The sequence below is a fragment of the Diabrotica undecimpunctata genome, chromosome 5, assembly GCF_040954645.1.
Source record: "Diabrotica undecimpunctata isolate CICGRU chromosome 5, icDiaUnde3, whole genome shotgun sequence".
Classification (NCBI taxonomy): domain Eukaryota; kingdom Metazoa; phylum Arthropoda; class Insecta; order Coleoptera; family Chrysomelidae; genus Diabrotica; species Diabrotica undecimpunctata.
In genome coordinates, this window is record NC_092807.1 from 4,680,955 (window position 1) to 4,696,570 (window position 15,616).

Here is a 15,616-nt window from a genome sequence, read left to right on the forward strand (position 1 = left end):
CTATCCATTTTTGAAAGAAAGGTGCTACGCAAGATATTCGGAGCGGTCTGTGAGAACAGAATATGGAGGCGTAGATATAACTTTGAACTGCAGAATATCTACAAGCATACGTTTGGTGGTAAAGATATTACCACTATAATTAAGCGAAACCGCCTGCAGTGGGCAGGACATGTAGCCCGGGCCCCTGAATCGAATATGATAAAAAAGATTCTAACAGCGCAACCCGTGGGAAAGAGAAGCCGGGGTAGACCAAAGCTGAGGTGGATGGATGGGGTAACACAAGATGAGGAGAAGATCGGAGTCGGCAACTGAAAAATGCAAGCAAAGGACAGAACAGAATGGCGTAGAAAGCTTGAGAAGGTCGAGGCCCTCTAATGGCTGTAGCACCACGTTGATGATGATGATGATAAAGATTTTGTGATGTCTGTAAATTAATTATTATAATGTAACTTACCAATAATATATTCTAAAATTAGATTCCATCCAATAACAAACGCCACAAATTCTCCTACACTGACGTAACTGTATATATAGGCAGAACCTGCTTTTGGAACTCTGGCGGCAAATTCGGCATAGCACAAACCTGAAATAGAAAATAAAACGTTAATAAACCCTTAAATATACATTATGTAGTTCATTTTTGCTCCATTCTTCTCGCGGTACTATACAATTGACATTAGCTCGGTCTTCCCCAGTCCTTGAACGCTGTATTTTCTCGGTTATATATTTGTTTCGTACGTGGTTCCTTCTAGTTTTAAGTGTGATAGTTACTAATATATTAATTTTAAAAATGTATAATATATCAAAGAAAAGAAAAATTAATGAGGAAAACCGCAAATTTAATGAAAAGGGAACTTGTGATTATTTCTTTATTTAATAATTATAATACTATTTGCACTGATTTGTAAAGAATCTATAAGCGTATTTATTACATACCAAAGGTTATTAATGTTTTATTACATATACCAAGGTAGGGATTCGTTTGGTATACCTTATGGTCCGCATGCTTTTCGATTTTTTAGATTTCGTATTCCATCTTCAACTTTCTGTACTGTTATTTTATCGTCTTCATCGTATTACACTTTATATGTTCTTGTAATGGTGTTAGTGAATTGCAGTCTTGTTTCAGTCAGAAGTTGTGGGTAATGTTCGATCCAAGATCTTTCTTCTATCAAATCTATTCTACTCACTTCTTTGCTATTTTTTCTCCGGTTTTTCCCGTTTTCTATGCTTCTCTTGAGCTTGCTGACCCTATATATTTGTTGAGCTCTTCTCTACATTTACTTTCCCAGGAAACATTTTTTTCTTTAGTTGTTACTAAATAGATTTTTATCTACAAAGCACGTGGTGTTCGTGTGTATTAAGGTATAAAAAAAATTGCTTATTACAAGCTTAAACTTTTATTTTAAGAAGATCTTTTCGGAATTAAATCATTCCATCATCAGTTAAATAAAAAGTTGTTAAAAAACATTGTATGGCCACTTAAATAAACTTTCGAAGGACATCCGTATTAAAATATAATCCTTATGGTTTTATCAAGGTAAATGCAATAGACTTAACTTATTGATTATTAAAAAACTGAAAATGGGGGCATCTTACTTGACCCCCTGTAGCTGGTGAAGTTTTTTCGACTTACATTACCTCTGATCTGTTCTGGAGTCTTGGGCTAACTGATATAAAGATGGTATGAAAAATCAGTTAGTACCCATCAATGTCAAGTGGAATGATGTAGTAGGAGCAAAAGTCATTGTGCTTAAGTTTGTGAATAGGCAGTTTTTAGTGAAGAATTGTGTTTTGTGTGTAGTAAAATCAATAGCAATTTTTTGCTATAAATTTGCTATAATTAGCCAGTTAGCCCAAGACTCCAGAACAGATCAGAGGTAATGTAAGTCGAAAAAACTTCACCAGCTACAGGGGGTCATGTAAGATGCCCCCATCTTCAGTTTTTTAATAATCAATAAGTTAAGTCTATTGCATTTACCTTGATAAAACCATGAGGATTATATTTTAATACGGATGTCCTTCGAAAGTTTTTTTAAGTGGCCATACAATGTTTTTTAACAACTTTTTATTTAACTGATGATGGAACGATTTAATTCCGAAAAGATCTTCTTAAAATAAAAGTTTAAGCTTGTAATAAGCAATTTTTTATACCTTAATACACATGAACACCACGTGCTTTGTATTCAACAGGTATACTAGCCACTCCTGGATATCTCCACTTCATGGTTTGTTCCAGTTTCACTTTTAATTTTAAGATTTTTATCTCTCTGTTTTCTTTTTGTTCCTTTGGATTTTGCCTTATGAGTGCTTCATAAGCTGCTTCATTAACTTTATTTTTTATCTCTTGGTAGATATTCTGGGTTGAGAAGTCGATCAGGTTTCTTAATTTTTTGTTTATATCAATATATTAACTAATATCTTTAATACATTTAAAGATAATTCTTCACAATTTGCACTAGCACTTGACGAAAGCAACGATATAACTAGCACCGCTCAATTGTTGATTTTTTATCCGTGGAATTAATAAACAATTTTGGTAACAGAAGATGTATAATAAGGACCACTTCATTGAAAACTTTCTTCACTGAAAATTTTTTTAAGACCTTACTCACATTTGATTATATAAAAGTCATAACTGGCCATCTACCAAAATTCGGGACGGGAAAGAAAAGTAATACAGTGGAACCTCGATTATCCGTCAGGGCACCGGACCAAGGGTATGACGGATAATCGAAAAGACGGTTAAAAGAACATTAAAAAAAATTTAATTTGATTTAAAATATTCCGAAATCTTTGTTTGTTTTATTGTTACTTCACATTTTGCAACGGCTGAATTTCTTAATCGACGTAAAATCATCAAATCTACCTTATTTGTTTCTTCTTGTCGAGAATTCCACTCGATGAATTGTTGTATGTGGGATGCAGCTTCTCTAGCTTCTTTATGCAAATCTTTGTGAGTTGCAATCATCAACATCGCCACCCCAGCCATACTTTTTAATTCCTTCAGCATTTTTCTTTAAGATTGTTGTTCTCGGAACATTATACTTTTTGCTCAATACGATAGCAGAAACACCTCTCTTTCGTTATGCAATAATTTCTGTTTTTTTTTTAATTGACAAAAAAACACGTTTTCTTTTTGATGCTCCAGATGTGGAAGGCTCCATTTTTCAAAACTTAATGAATCAAAGGACTAAGTGACACAATCAATGTTCGAATTTGAATCAAACTGAATTATGGTGACACACAGATATTGACTGTAATAATTATTGTGCTGTGGGTTTTTATTTTCGGCTTGAGATTCTAAAAATAGAACTCTAAAAGCACGGTATCATTTATTACTACCTATTTACATTAAAATTTAATCCAGAGCCCTTAATAAGAACAAAAATTATTTACATAAAATAATGTGGTGGTGGCATAACTGCACGTGTATATTTCACCGAATTTCGTTTGGCTGATCGCAATGCTCAAACAAAATGAATTTAGGACAAAATTTTTACTTATGTAGTGAATATAACTTATGTATGAACGCTGACGGTTAACAGAGGTGACGGTTAATAGAGAGACGGATAATCGAGGTTCCACTGTATAGGAAAAATAAAATATGTTAGATAAAATCTAACTGCGTTACTGATCGCGGGTAAATGTCAATTTTTTAAGGAGGTCCAAACAGTAAACCTTTTATCAGCAGCAGAAGTCTTACATTTTCCAGATTTTCGTTCATTCGTTCCAGTTTTTCTAAGGCTTTGCTTGTTTCTTCCTATATTAGACAGGTATTTAATTCTCTTGCTGTAAATTTCTATATTATTATCTCCTACTACAAGATCTAAAGCTTTAATACAATCTTTAATGTTGAAAATTATTTTGAGAATGAATAAAAAGATTTATTTTACCATCGTTTGTGTGAAATTTTGATGATAGAAACAATCTTATTTTGCCGCGTATAACGCGCACAATTGCAGCGTGATATGGAAATCTTGATGATTTGAAATAATTAGCATCATTGTCCTTAGACTCTTCCAAAAAATTATCAAAATTGGACCATAAATAAAAAATTTAGTTAAAATCAAATCGACCGTTTTTTATGAAACTGATTGTATATATGTATGCTTGTAATTAAATAAAAAAGCACCTCATTAGAATCCATTTTATTCTCAGCATGACCAATTCTGTTTAACACTAATATTGAGATAAATTATCCGTGCAAAATATTGTAGCAAAACAATTATTATTTAATGTCCACCTGTTAGCCTTGTACCAATTAAACCATAATACTTTGTTCGTTTCAATATTCACTCTTCCAAAATATTCGTTTTGTGGGTCGTCGACCCACTTATTGACACACCAACAGATGCTGCAAAATTATTTGTGCGTAATTTTTGGCAATCGATTTATCGGACTTGTAGCGAAAGTTACAGTGTTGTACGTCAACGGGGAATTCTTGCATATACAATTTTGTCATCACTTGTTAGTCGCTTCTATTATTACAACTACACAACTATTCAAATTACGAATATACGTACATAAATATGCAAATCAAGCAATATAAACAAATAAATATTTCTTTTGCTCATGATCAACTGATAATCCAAAGTTCACTGAAATACAAAGGGCCATCTACATATTGAAGCTGGATAATAAAGTAAGGACAATATCACTAATAAGCCATACCCTCAAAATATTTCTAAAGGTGATTCATGGAAGATTATATAGAAAACTAGAAGATGATATGGATGATACTCAGTTTGGGTTCCGCAAGGGACTGGGAACGAGAGAGGCATTGTTTGCTTTTAATGTCCTCTCTCAAAGATGCTTAGATATGAACCTAGATATTTATTCCTGTTTCATCGACTTCGAGAAGGCATTCGACAGGGTCCAACATGAAAAACTAATAGAAGTACTGAGAAACAAAGATATGGACAGACGAGACTTACGAATCATTATCAATCTGTATTGGAATCAAAAGGCCAATATAAAGATAGAAGAACAAAAGTCCGAAAATATAGATATAAAGAGAGGAGTAAGACAGGGCTGTGTTCTGTCACCATTACTGTTTAACGTGTACAGTGAAGCCATATTCCAGGAAGCGATAGCGGATCTGGGTGATGGAATCTCTGTAAACGGAAGAATAGTAAATAACATAAGATTCGCTGATGACACCGTTATAATGGCAGACACCCTGGAATCGCTACAAGAATTGGTAAATAGAATTAACGATTATTGCATTAGATACGGACTAAAAATAAATAAGAGAAAAACTAAATTCATGATTGTCTCAAAAACGCAACATGGAAATGAAGGATTAATGTTAGAGCAAACCCAAATAGAAAAAGTAGAGACATATAAATATCTGGGAACCTGGGTTGATGACAAAAATGACCAAAGCAGAGAAATCAAAGTCCGAATTGAAACTGCAAGGCAAGCATTTGTGAAAATGAAGACAATGCTTACCAACAGAGACCTTCAGTTGCATCTCAGATTGAGGGCTCTAAGATGTTACATATTTTCTATCTTACTATACGGAATGGAAGCTTGGACATTGAAGAAACAACACATAAGGAAAATAGAAGCGTTCGAAATGTGGTGTTACAGAAGAATATTAAAAATTCAGTGGGTTCAAAGGATTACCAATGCTGAGGTACTACGACGTCTAAATAAGGAGTTAGAAATTATGAACAGCATAAAAAGAAGAAAACTAGAATATTTGGGTCACATAACCAGAGGAGAAAAATATGAACTGCTGAGAATTATTATGCAAGGAAGGATCCAAGGAAGAAGAAGCATAGGAAGAAGAAGCATAGGAAGAAGACGCATCTCCTGGCTGAAAAACCTTAGAGAATGGTTTAACTGTAGTTCACTACAACTTTTCAGAGCAGCAGCTAACAAAGTGACCATAGCCGTTATGATATCCAACCTCCGATAGGAGATGGGACTTTAAGAAGAAGAAGAATAAAGTAAGGTAAGGTAACTTTAGAATTCGAGATATCGAAATGAGATCTTTCCGAAGAGCAAAAAGGTAGTACAAGACTACATAGGGACAGAGATGAATAGGTAGGACAAGAACTGACGATCTTCTTGGTCAATGAGAAAATAAAACAAGCTTAATGTTCATTGTTCTTTATGAACATTTCTTTGTTTCCGAAGAACTATAAACAGTTTTAGAAAAATATAATATATACAAACATAATCGACTGCTCTCCTTTTTCGCCTCGACTTTGCTCCTGGCGCAACCTGTTGCGTATTAACAAAGAATACGTTGTTTACTTATGACAGACCTGTCAAATTCAAAGTAAACATTAAATAATCTATAATATAAAAATAAATCGCAAAATGTGTTGGTAAGCGCATAACTCAACAACGCATGGACCGATCTTAACAATTTTTTTTTAAAATGTTCCTTGAAGTCTCAGGATGGTTTTCCGTTTTTTCTAATGAAATTCCTATTTAACTATTTATGAGAGACACCCTACTGTTGTTCATTTAGCTGTGCATTTAGAAAATGGACAAAGAGTATATTTTACACCATAGAACGCAGTACAAAGAGCTGCTCAGCCACCACCTAGATCTCCTACATTAACCAGTTTTTCTGAGATATGCCAAAACTATGCTTTTGCTCAAACATTGTCATATTCTGAAATGCCAAAATATTATACTTGGAAGCAATCCTCAAGGAGATTTACGACGGAAACAAGGAAAACCAGTTCCAGGATACCCAGATGTATATTCCACAGAGGTTTTTATTTACGACTGCTATTAGTCAATGTACGTGGCAAAACATCATTCCAACATTTACGAAGTGTTGATGATGATTTGTGTGGATCATACAGAAAGCCTGCCAACGATTGCAATTGCTAGAAAATGACGCTCATTGGGATCAAACTCTCAATGATGCTGTAATATCATCACAAGCTCATCAAATGCGAACATTGTTTTCTATAATCATATCTACATGCTTCCCATCAAACCCAAATGATTTGTGGATCAAGTACAAAGATAATATGTGTGGTGATATTTTGTATCAAATACGGATTAGAAGGGAAAATTCAATTATACAAATAAGCGAAGAAATTTACAATGAAGCATTGATTTCAATTGAGAGCATGTGCTTGATGATGTCAAACAAACTATTATTTCAATTAGGCCTGGCCGCGCCCAATCGTCCAATGCATAATGCTTGTAACCAAGAGTTGCACCAAGAAAAACTGTATGATCTCAACACTTTAAAAGAATTAATTCAAACAAATCGTCCACTATTGAATAAACAACAGAAGTATGTATTTTATACACTTATGAAAGCAACAAATGATAAAACAGGAGGGATTTACTTCTTAGATGCACCTGGTGGTACAGGAAAAATTTTTTTGGTTTCATTGAGATAGGCAACAATTCGCTCACAAAATAAAATTGCACTTGCACTCGCTTCATCGGGGATCGCAGCAACTTTGCTTAAAGGTGGTCGAACAGGCCATTCAGCACTAAAATTTCCATTAAACATGCAAAGCAACGATACTCCAACCTTCAACATTTCGAAAAACTCTGCAATGGCAAAGGTTTTGCAGCAATGTGAATTGATTGTTTGGGATAAATGCACGATGGCACATAAAAAATTAACAGGAGATTTTCGTCAAACATTGCCAGTGATTAAACGATCAACGCCAGCTGATGAACTCAATGCAAGTTTAAAGTCCTCCAATTTATGGAAACAGGTCAAGGTATTGCACTTCAGCAAGAATAAGCGTGTCGAGTTGCCAAATGACCAATCTGGAGACATATTCTCTAAACAACTCATTGACATTGGTAATGGCAAATTTCCTATAGACACCTTGACTGGTTGCATTAACTTTCCTCAAAGTTTTTGTCAGTTAACTCAATCAAAAGATGAACTTATTCAAAAGGTGTTTCCAGATGTTGCTCAAACTTACAGAAACCATGATTGGTTTAGCGAACGGGCATATTGGCTGCAATAAACATAGATGTAAATAAATTAAATTTCAAAATTGAAGGATATATAAATCAGTTGATTCGGCTACTAACCAAGATGATGTCGTTAACTATCCGCCTGAATTTTTAAACTCGCTGGATTTACCAGGATTGCCACCTCACAATCTTCAATTAAAGGTTGGATCCGTAGTTATAATGTTGAGAAATATCAACCAACCGCGTCTTTGCAACGGCACACGGTTAGCGATAAAAAAAATTATTGAACAACGTGATAGAAGCAACTATACTAAAAGGAAAGTGTAAAATAGAAGACGTTCTGATACCACGCATCCAAATGATTCCGACTGATGTACCATTTGAATTTAAACGACTACAGTTTACAATGCCGCTTGCTTTTGCTATGACCATAAATAAGTCCCAGGGCAATCATTAGGTGTTTGTGGTATCAATCTAGAAAACCCATGTTCCTCACATGGTCAATTGTATGTTGCTTGTTCCCGTGTTGGAAAACCATCAAATTTGTTTTTTTATATTCACCAGGTAATCAAATAAAAACATTGTATATCATAAAGCAATACAATAAAAATAAAACAGATTTTTGTTAATAATTATGATTCACTTGATTTACAATAAAGCGATTACTGAAAATACTTATATACGTTTTATTTCATTATTCTTTATTAAATCGGTTATTAACCCTATGCTAATAATAATAATAATAAATAATTAATTATCTCAATGTTTTGTCATTGAAGCACCCACTTTATAAATATTTGTCACCTTTAGATTCCCACTATCCCTTGATTATTTTTCAATCAGGTTTGAACCTTAAGTTCCCCGCTTAGTTTGAAGCCCTCTGGCAGACATCCTAGTCGGGATTTTTAGTGAGTCCAAAAGGGTGGACAAAGTTCGTGGAAGCAAAGATACTTAGGTCACCCGAGCTGACCCTCACATACCGCCCTATCATCATGGTGACGGTTTTGTTCAGAAGAATTAAAGAAATAAATTGCCACATTCCAAATCTATTTGACACAACGAAGTCTGTCGGGTCCGCTAGTGATATAATATAAATAAATGTCATTTGATAGTAAATTTAATTGTTTTATAAACTCAATAATATGTTTAAAAATAATAATGATTATATTTGTAAGCATAAAAGCAGCAATTTTATAGTAACAGTTAATATTATAATAAGATACTGGTACAGAAAGGAAAAGGAGTCTAGAAGAAACATCTAACAAACGTTTGAGAGTGTTTAGATACTAGATAATAAGGGACAAAGTTTAATCTGTTTACATTATCAAAAGCATATTGTTTTTAGAAAGTGATTTCCACTTAAAAATTTCTAAGAACGAAACACTTACAATAGGTTTCGAGTACCAATTTTGCTCTATTTTATCTCCATTTTATTTGCATTATCTTCTTGTATGGATCGATTAACATCCTCAAATGTTCAATCCTTTAAATGCTCTTAAAGTTATGACAAATTTGTAAGAACAGACAAAAGCGTAAGGAACTGCCCACGATAAGATTAACAGTGTATAAAAACCATTATTTTTACCTTCATATCTATGTAGATTATAGATTGTACATTTCAAATGAGCAAATCTCCTAGAAGATCTTTCCAAACTAAGACCAGAAAAAAATTTTGTGCACTTAATTGTTAATCATTGTAGAATGTTAGCTTAAGATAATATAATATGAAAAATGAAGATGTAAGAAGAAAAACCAAATTAGAAGATTATGGATGAAGAAGCATGCTGGAGAAACTCTAGCATGCTCTAACTTGAGAGCATGCTGGAGAAAGACCTCAACACAGCTTTTACGTATAGCAACCAACAAAGTCATCATAGCCAGAATGATCACCAACGTTCGGAACGGACAGGCACCCTAAGAAGAAGAAATTACTGCAAAATTAAGGGTTTTTTGCAACTATCTTGGTGAATTTCTTCATCATCATCATATAACGGGGGTCCTACGGCGATTGCCGCTTCCCGCATTTCAGCCTCCATCTTTTCCTATCTCTGAAATCTCCCTCTTCTAAGCCTCTAGATTGCATTGTTTTTGTAATTTCTCTTCTCCAGGAATTTGGTGGTCTTCCCCTTTTCCTTCTTTCTGGCAGAACATACATTAAGGCTTTCTTTGGCCACCGCTCCTCCTCCATTCTCATCACGTGACCATACCATTGTAATTGCCTTCCTTGTATTCTATCTGAAAGAGTATCTCTAATTCCTGTACGGTTTCGTATTTCCTCATTCCTGATTATTTCCATTCTCGATACTCGACATGACCTTCTAAGATAATCCATTTCCACAACGTCTACTTTATCTCGTTCATTCTTTGTCATCGTCCAACATTCAGCACCGTATGTGGTAATTGGTTCTACAATTGCTCTGTATACGCGAAGTTTGGTATGCATCTTTATTTTATTAGACCACAGTAATGAATTCAGTATTCGGATGCATTTTTTAATAATAGTCTCCCGTTTTATACCGCTGTCGCGGCTTTGGGAGTATAGCAGGGTAGTCTGCTATATCTAGGGCCTACGGTATACAAGGAAGGTAACATGGCCAGTGCTACGCTTCAACCGTCTATTATTACCCCTGGTTTTACCCAAGGTACTCATTTTTATTCAGGCTGAGTCGACCTGGGGCCTATAGACATTTTTAAAATGTCTAGATGTTCTTGCCGGCGGTGGGATTCGAACCCCGGACCACCGGCTTGCGAGTCAAGCATCCTACCGCTTGCGCTACGCAGGCCCCATGCATTTTTTCCCTTGGGTTATTCGGTTTTGTACATCCATCTTAACTCTGCCATCTGCTGATATGATGCTTCCTAGATATTTATACTGGTTGCAGCCTTTTATAACTGCGTTTTCAAGCCTCAGATCTGTGGTATTTCTTATCTGTAAATTTCTTAAGTATTTGAAAAATGAAGATGTAAGAAGAAGAAGATTATAGATGAAGAAGCATGCTGGAGAAACTCTAGCATGCTCTAACTTGAGAGCATGCTGGAGAAAGACCTCAACACAGCTATTATGTATAGCAACCAACAAAGTCATCATAGCCAGAATGATCACCAACGTTCGGAACGGACAGGCACCCTAAGAAGAAGAAATTACTGCAAAATTAAGGGTTTTTTGCAACTATCTTGGTGAATTTCTTAAGTATTTTAATTCAGAAACTCGTGAAGTGCATGAGAAACGTTTTTATAGACAAAAAAATGACTTTTTCATTTTTTAAGATTGTTTGAAATAAAAACAAAGAAAAATCAAGTGTACGTCCTGACGGATTTTTTATCAGCTACCCCTCATATACATTTTAGAACCTTCAAATATCCCTTTAAGACAGCAGTCGGGGAACCGGGGTAAATTACCCCAAGTGGGGTAAAAATCAATTTTTGGGGGTAAAAATGAAACTTTTGTGAGTAAAAAGTATATATTTTTAATTTGCTATTTTATAAACCTGTTGATATTTTTTCAACTTTAAATAATTTAGCGACATAATTATGTAGGCCACGCCATCTCACTCCCCACCACTAGAGTGTTCTCGAGTTATATCTTTGCGCAGTAAAACACAGCCCCTGTCCCCGACTACCTGCTCAGTCTGTGTCATGCCGTCAAGACACAAATACATTGAGTCAGAGAGCGAGTTTTGACTAGTTAGTTGCTAACAAGACCAGCATTTTATCATTAATCATCGATTTATTGATCAAGGTAAGCCGCAATTTGAAAATTTAAATTCAAGTATTTTACAACTATTATTTTCTGTCTCCCTTAAGATGGCAGCAAATAGAAAAAAACATACCAAGACGAATTCCTTAATTACGGTTTTACACAAACAGAAGACAATGGTACAATGAAACCACAGTGTATTGTATGTATGAAGGTACTGACTTCAGAATCTTTTAAAAAAAGTCAATTGAAGAAACATTTAGATAATTTGCATTAACACCTGTCTTCCAAACAGCGAGAATACTTTGCAAATTTAAAAATATCTGTTAAAAGATAAAGATTGAATAGCAACTTGTTTGGTACATTTGATCAGCGTTTAGCATCAAGGGCTAGCTTTAAAGTAGCTTGGTTGATTGCTCGATAAGAAACCATACACTATTGGTGAAGATTTGGTTAAACCAGCTGCTGTAAAAATGGCAGAGATATGTGGTCAAAAAGAAGCGAAGAAACTGAATTCAGTGCCTTTGTCTGCAAGAATTCTAAAAGAACGAATTTCTATATTAGCAGAAAATGTGAAGGAATAGGTTATTTTCGCATTACAAAAGGGGCCAAATATTTTGCTATTCAGCTTGATGGGACAACTGATTTTATTAGCAATTCACAGCTAATGGTAGGTATAGGTTTGCTACAAAGGTGCAGATAATTTTAAAGGGGAATTGCTGTTTGTTCTCTTCCTGAGTTGAGATCTCGTGGAATTGATGTCTACAATAAAGTAAATGAATACTTCAATGCGCAAAGTTTAAAATAGAAAAAACTGTATTTCTTTATCTTTGGATGTAGGTCCAGCTATGCTGGGTTATATTAATGGTTTTTGGGATTTCATAAAAAAATAACAAAGATATTGAAGTTACTTACTGTATGATCCATCGCCAGGCCCTTATGGTCAAATATTTAGAACCTATACTGGAAGCCGTCATGCATGATGTCATCAAGATTGTAAATTTTATCAAGAGACATGCACTCACCACGCGGCTATTTCGTGAATTATACCAGGATCGTGAAGCTGAATATACGGACCTACTTTATTACACAAAAGTAAGGTGGTTGTCTCGCGGAAATGTACTAAATAGAGTATGGACTCCCAACATTGCAGTGGAAATTTTTATGGTTGATCAATACAATATTGTCGCAGTAAAAACTCTTTGGGTTGCATATCTCGCATATTTAGCGGACGCTTTTGAGAGTATAAATATATTAAACAAAGAATTGCAAGGAAAGAATATTAATATTATTTCAGCAAAAGAAATAGGGTCAGCGTTTGGATTAAAGCTGCAATATTGGAGACAGAAAGTAGAATGGAAAAAAATAGGTTCTTTTTCAAAGTTAGCTTTGTTTTTGAAAGATTGCGAAAATATTACTTTTGCTGACATCAAGGATACTATTGTAAGACATCTTATCAAACTCAGAAAGCGGTTTTCAGATTACTTTCCAGATCTTGATACACGTACTGTCAGTTGGATTGTAGATCCTTGTTTTTTTTTTCAAAATTTTCATGGGATCTATAATATGAAAGATGCTAAAACAGGCGATTTCGTTTTTTTTTGCTCTTCGCCATGGGGTAATATCAACTTACAAAAAAATATTTTGGGGTAATGATTAAAAAAGTTCCCCGACCGCTGCTTTAAGATGTTTACGTAAAATCAATGATTTTTTCCCAGATAGACTGGCGTATTATACTAAAAGTTCTTGGAAACGTGCCTCTATCGTCCCATTATAATACTAAACAGATCTTATCTGCTTTATCTAATGAAAATATCTAATCCAAGAAATCTAAGTGGGCAATTAATTCTTTTTATTTATATTTAAGAACAGATTTTAGTACATATTCAAATTTTACATTATAGCAATCGATTTTAAGTACAAAAATTAACAAAAACTGGTATCTCCAAAATTTCTTGTTGTTACCGGCGTTTTGATAATTATTCTAATTAATTACCTATTGACGCCAAGATCGTTGAAAATCCTGTTTGTATTACACTTTATATATGCGTGTGAAGTTGTAAAAACATTTATTCAAATAAACGGAATAAATATTTGATATCTCATATTTGCCCGAGTCTAGGAAAATACAATAAAATTTTTTGCCGGGTTTAATAAAGGTCATTTTGAAAAAAATAAAAAAGCAAGAGTGAAAACAGTAAATTAATTATTGTATACCAGTATTTAAACCAACATTACCTGCAACGGCTGATGCTACGGCAGCCACGAAAAACGACAAACACACAGCAGGTCCAGCTACCTCCTTTGCTACAGAACCGGCTAAAACATATACTCCTAAACCTAATGTGGCTCCTACTCCCAAAGTTGTCAGATCTAGTAATGTCAGAACTCTCGCTAACGGACTCTCACTTTCTGTGTCATCGTTGGATTTCTTACGGCTCAGAGCAGAAAAAAATTTGGAAGCCATCTGAAAAGAAATATAAAGATATCAATAATTAACAAAAACCAGTTTTTCCAACAATTTATTTTACAAATATTAAACATTCTTTCAATTCAATTGAGATTCAATGAGATCAAAATGAGATTCTTGAACGAGACTACCTTAATAATTAAGCACAAAATTGCACAAACATCTTTACCGACGCCTCTAAATCTAATGATGGCATTGGTTGTGCATTTGTTACTCCAACGTCTACTTTCAAATTTAAACTACCGCCCAGCACAAGTGTTTTCACTGCTAAACTGTTTGCTTTGTACCGTGCCCTAAGACATGCAAACCTCTCAAGAATTTCAAAACCTCTGTTTCTCACAGCTCTCTTCTTGCCATACAGCATCTGTATCCTAAACAGCCATTGGAGCAACTAATAAAAACTGAACTACAAATCGCCCAAGAGAATCACATAACTCCTAAATTTATATGGATCCCATCGCATATAGGAATTATCGGCAATGAAGAGGCAGACAGTAGTGCTCGTGATGCAGCAACAAGTGCGGAATCTGAATTAGTGCGTGAGAGTGTATGTAAAGATCTCAAAACGTTTTTTAAACAAAAAGTGCTTGGTCAGTGGCAGCGCGAATGGTTTCTATCGCAATCTAAATTAAGATTGCTAAAACCAGATAGACGACAGTGGAAAATTAGTGCTAGTACATGGTTTATTCAAACGGCTCTAACGCGCCTACGTATAGGACACACTAAGATCACACACTCGTATTTACTTTCGACCAGTGAACGCCCCCTGTGCGACCTATGTGCTACGCCTCTTACCGTCGTCCATTTGTTAATTGAGTGTCCAAAATACCATAGAGAACGTTCAATAAACAATATCCCAAATACTCTACCACATTTATTAGGAGAAAACTGTCACGTAAAAAACTTATTAAATTATTAAGTTAATTAATATTTTGTATCAGATTTAAAGTTTTCTTTACTGAGTAACGCCGCTAATAACCTGTTGGTGGATGCGGCAATGTTTCTTTTTAATAAAAAAAAATCAATTGGTGAGAAATGGAGAACTACTTTTTCCTTTGTATTTTTTTTAGTAATTTTTTCACTTCGGAGAAGCCTTTTTGTAATATTTATTATTTTGTCAACTGAAGTGTGTTATGGGTCATCCATTGTCACCTTTATCTTTGGTTCATCATAATTGGTACGTTTGCAGTTTTGATTATTATGTCTTTAATTTTTTTCATATTTCCTTCACTGTTTCCTTTTTATATTGTTGATCGGTTTATTTTCAGTGTTTTTGTAATTTCGATTCTTGTTTTTCTTGAATAAAAGCTTTGTCATTGTATTTTTTTTCTTCTGTTTAACTTTTTTTCCGATTTTTTCTCTGGCTAAATTCATCTTTATTTTGGACCTAACTAGCATATTATGTGACTTGACTATCTGTTTCTCATGTGTTCCTAATGTCTTGTTTTCCATTTTAACTAGATCAGTAAGTTATTGAATTGGTTTCTATATTTCCTCCCCGATATGTCCTTATTTCTTTATTATCTCTT

General features: G+C 34.4%; 1 protein-coding gene across 2 annotated transcripts in view; it reads right to left on the reverse strand.

Moving 5' to 3' along the window:
* Window positions 1-15,616, reverse strand: part of LOC140441012 (cationic amino acid transporter 2-like) — a 109,209-nt gene that overhangs the window by 53,022 nt on the left and 40,571 nt on the right. For both annotated transcript variants that reach the window (XM_072531403.1, XM_072531402.1), the window contains exons 2-3: window positions 13,856-14,084; window positions 455-583 (exon numbers count right to left, since the gene is read on the reverse strand). In XM_072531403.1, coding sequence (XP_072387504.1) covers window positions 455-583; window positions 13,856-14,084 — 358 coding nt within the window. The remainder of the gene's footprint in view (window positions 1-454; window positions 584-13,855; window positions 14,085-15,616) is intronic.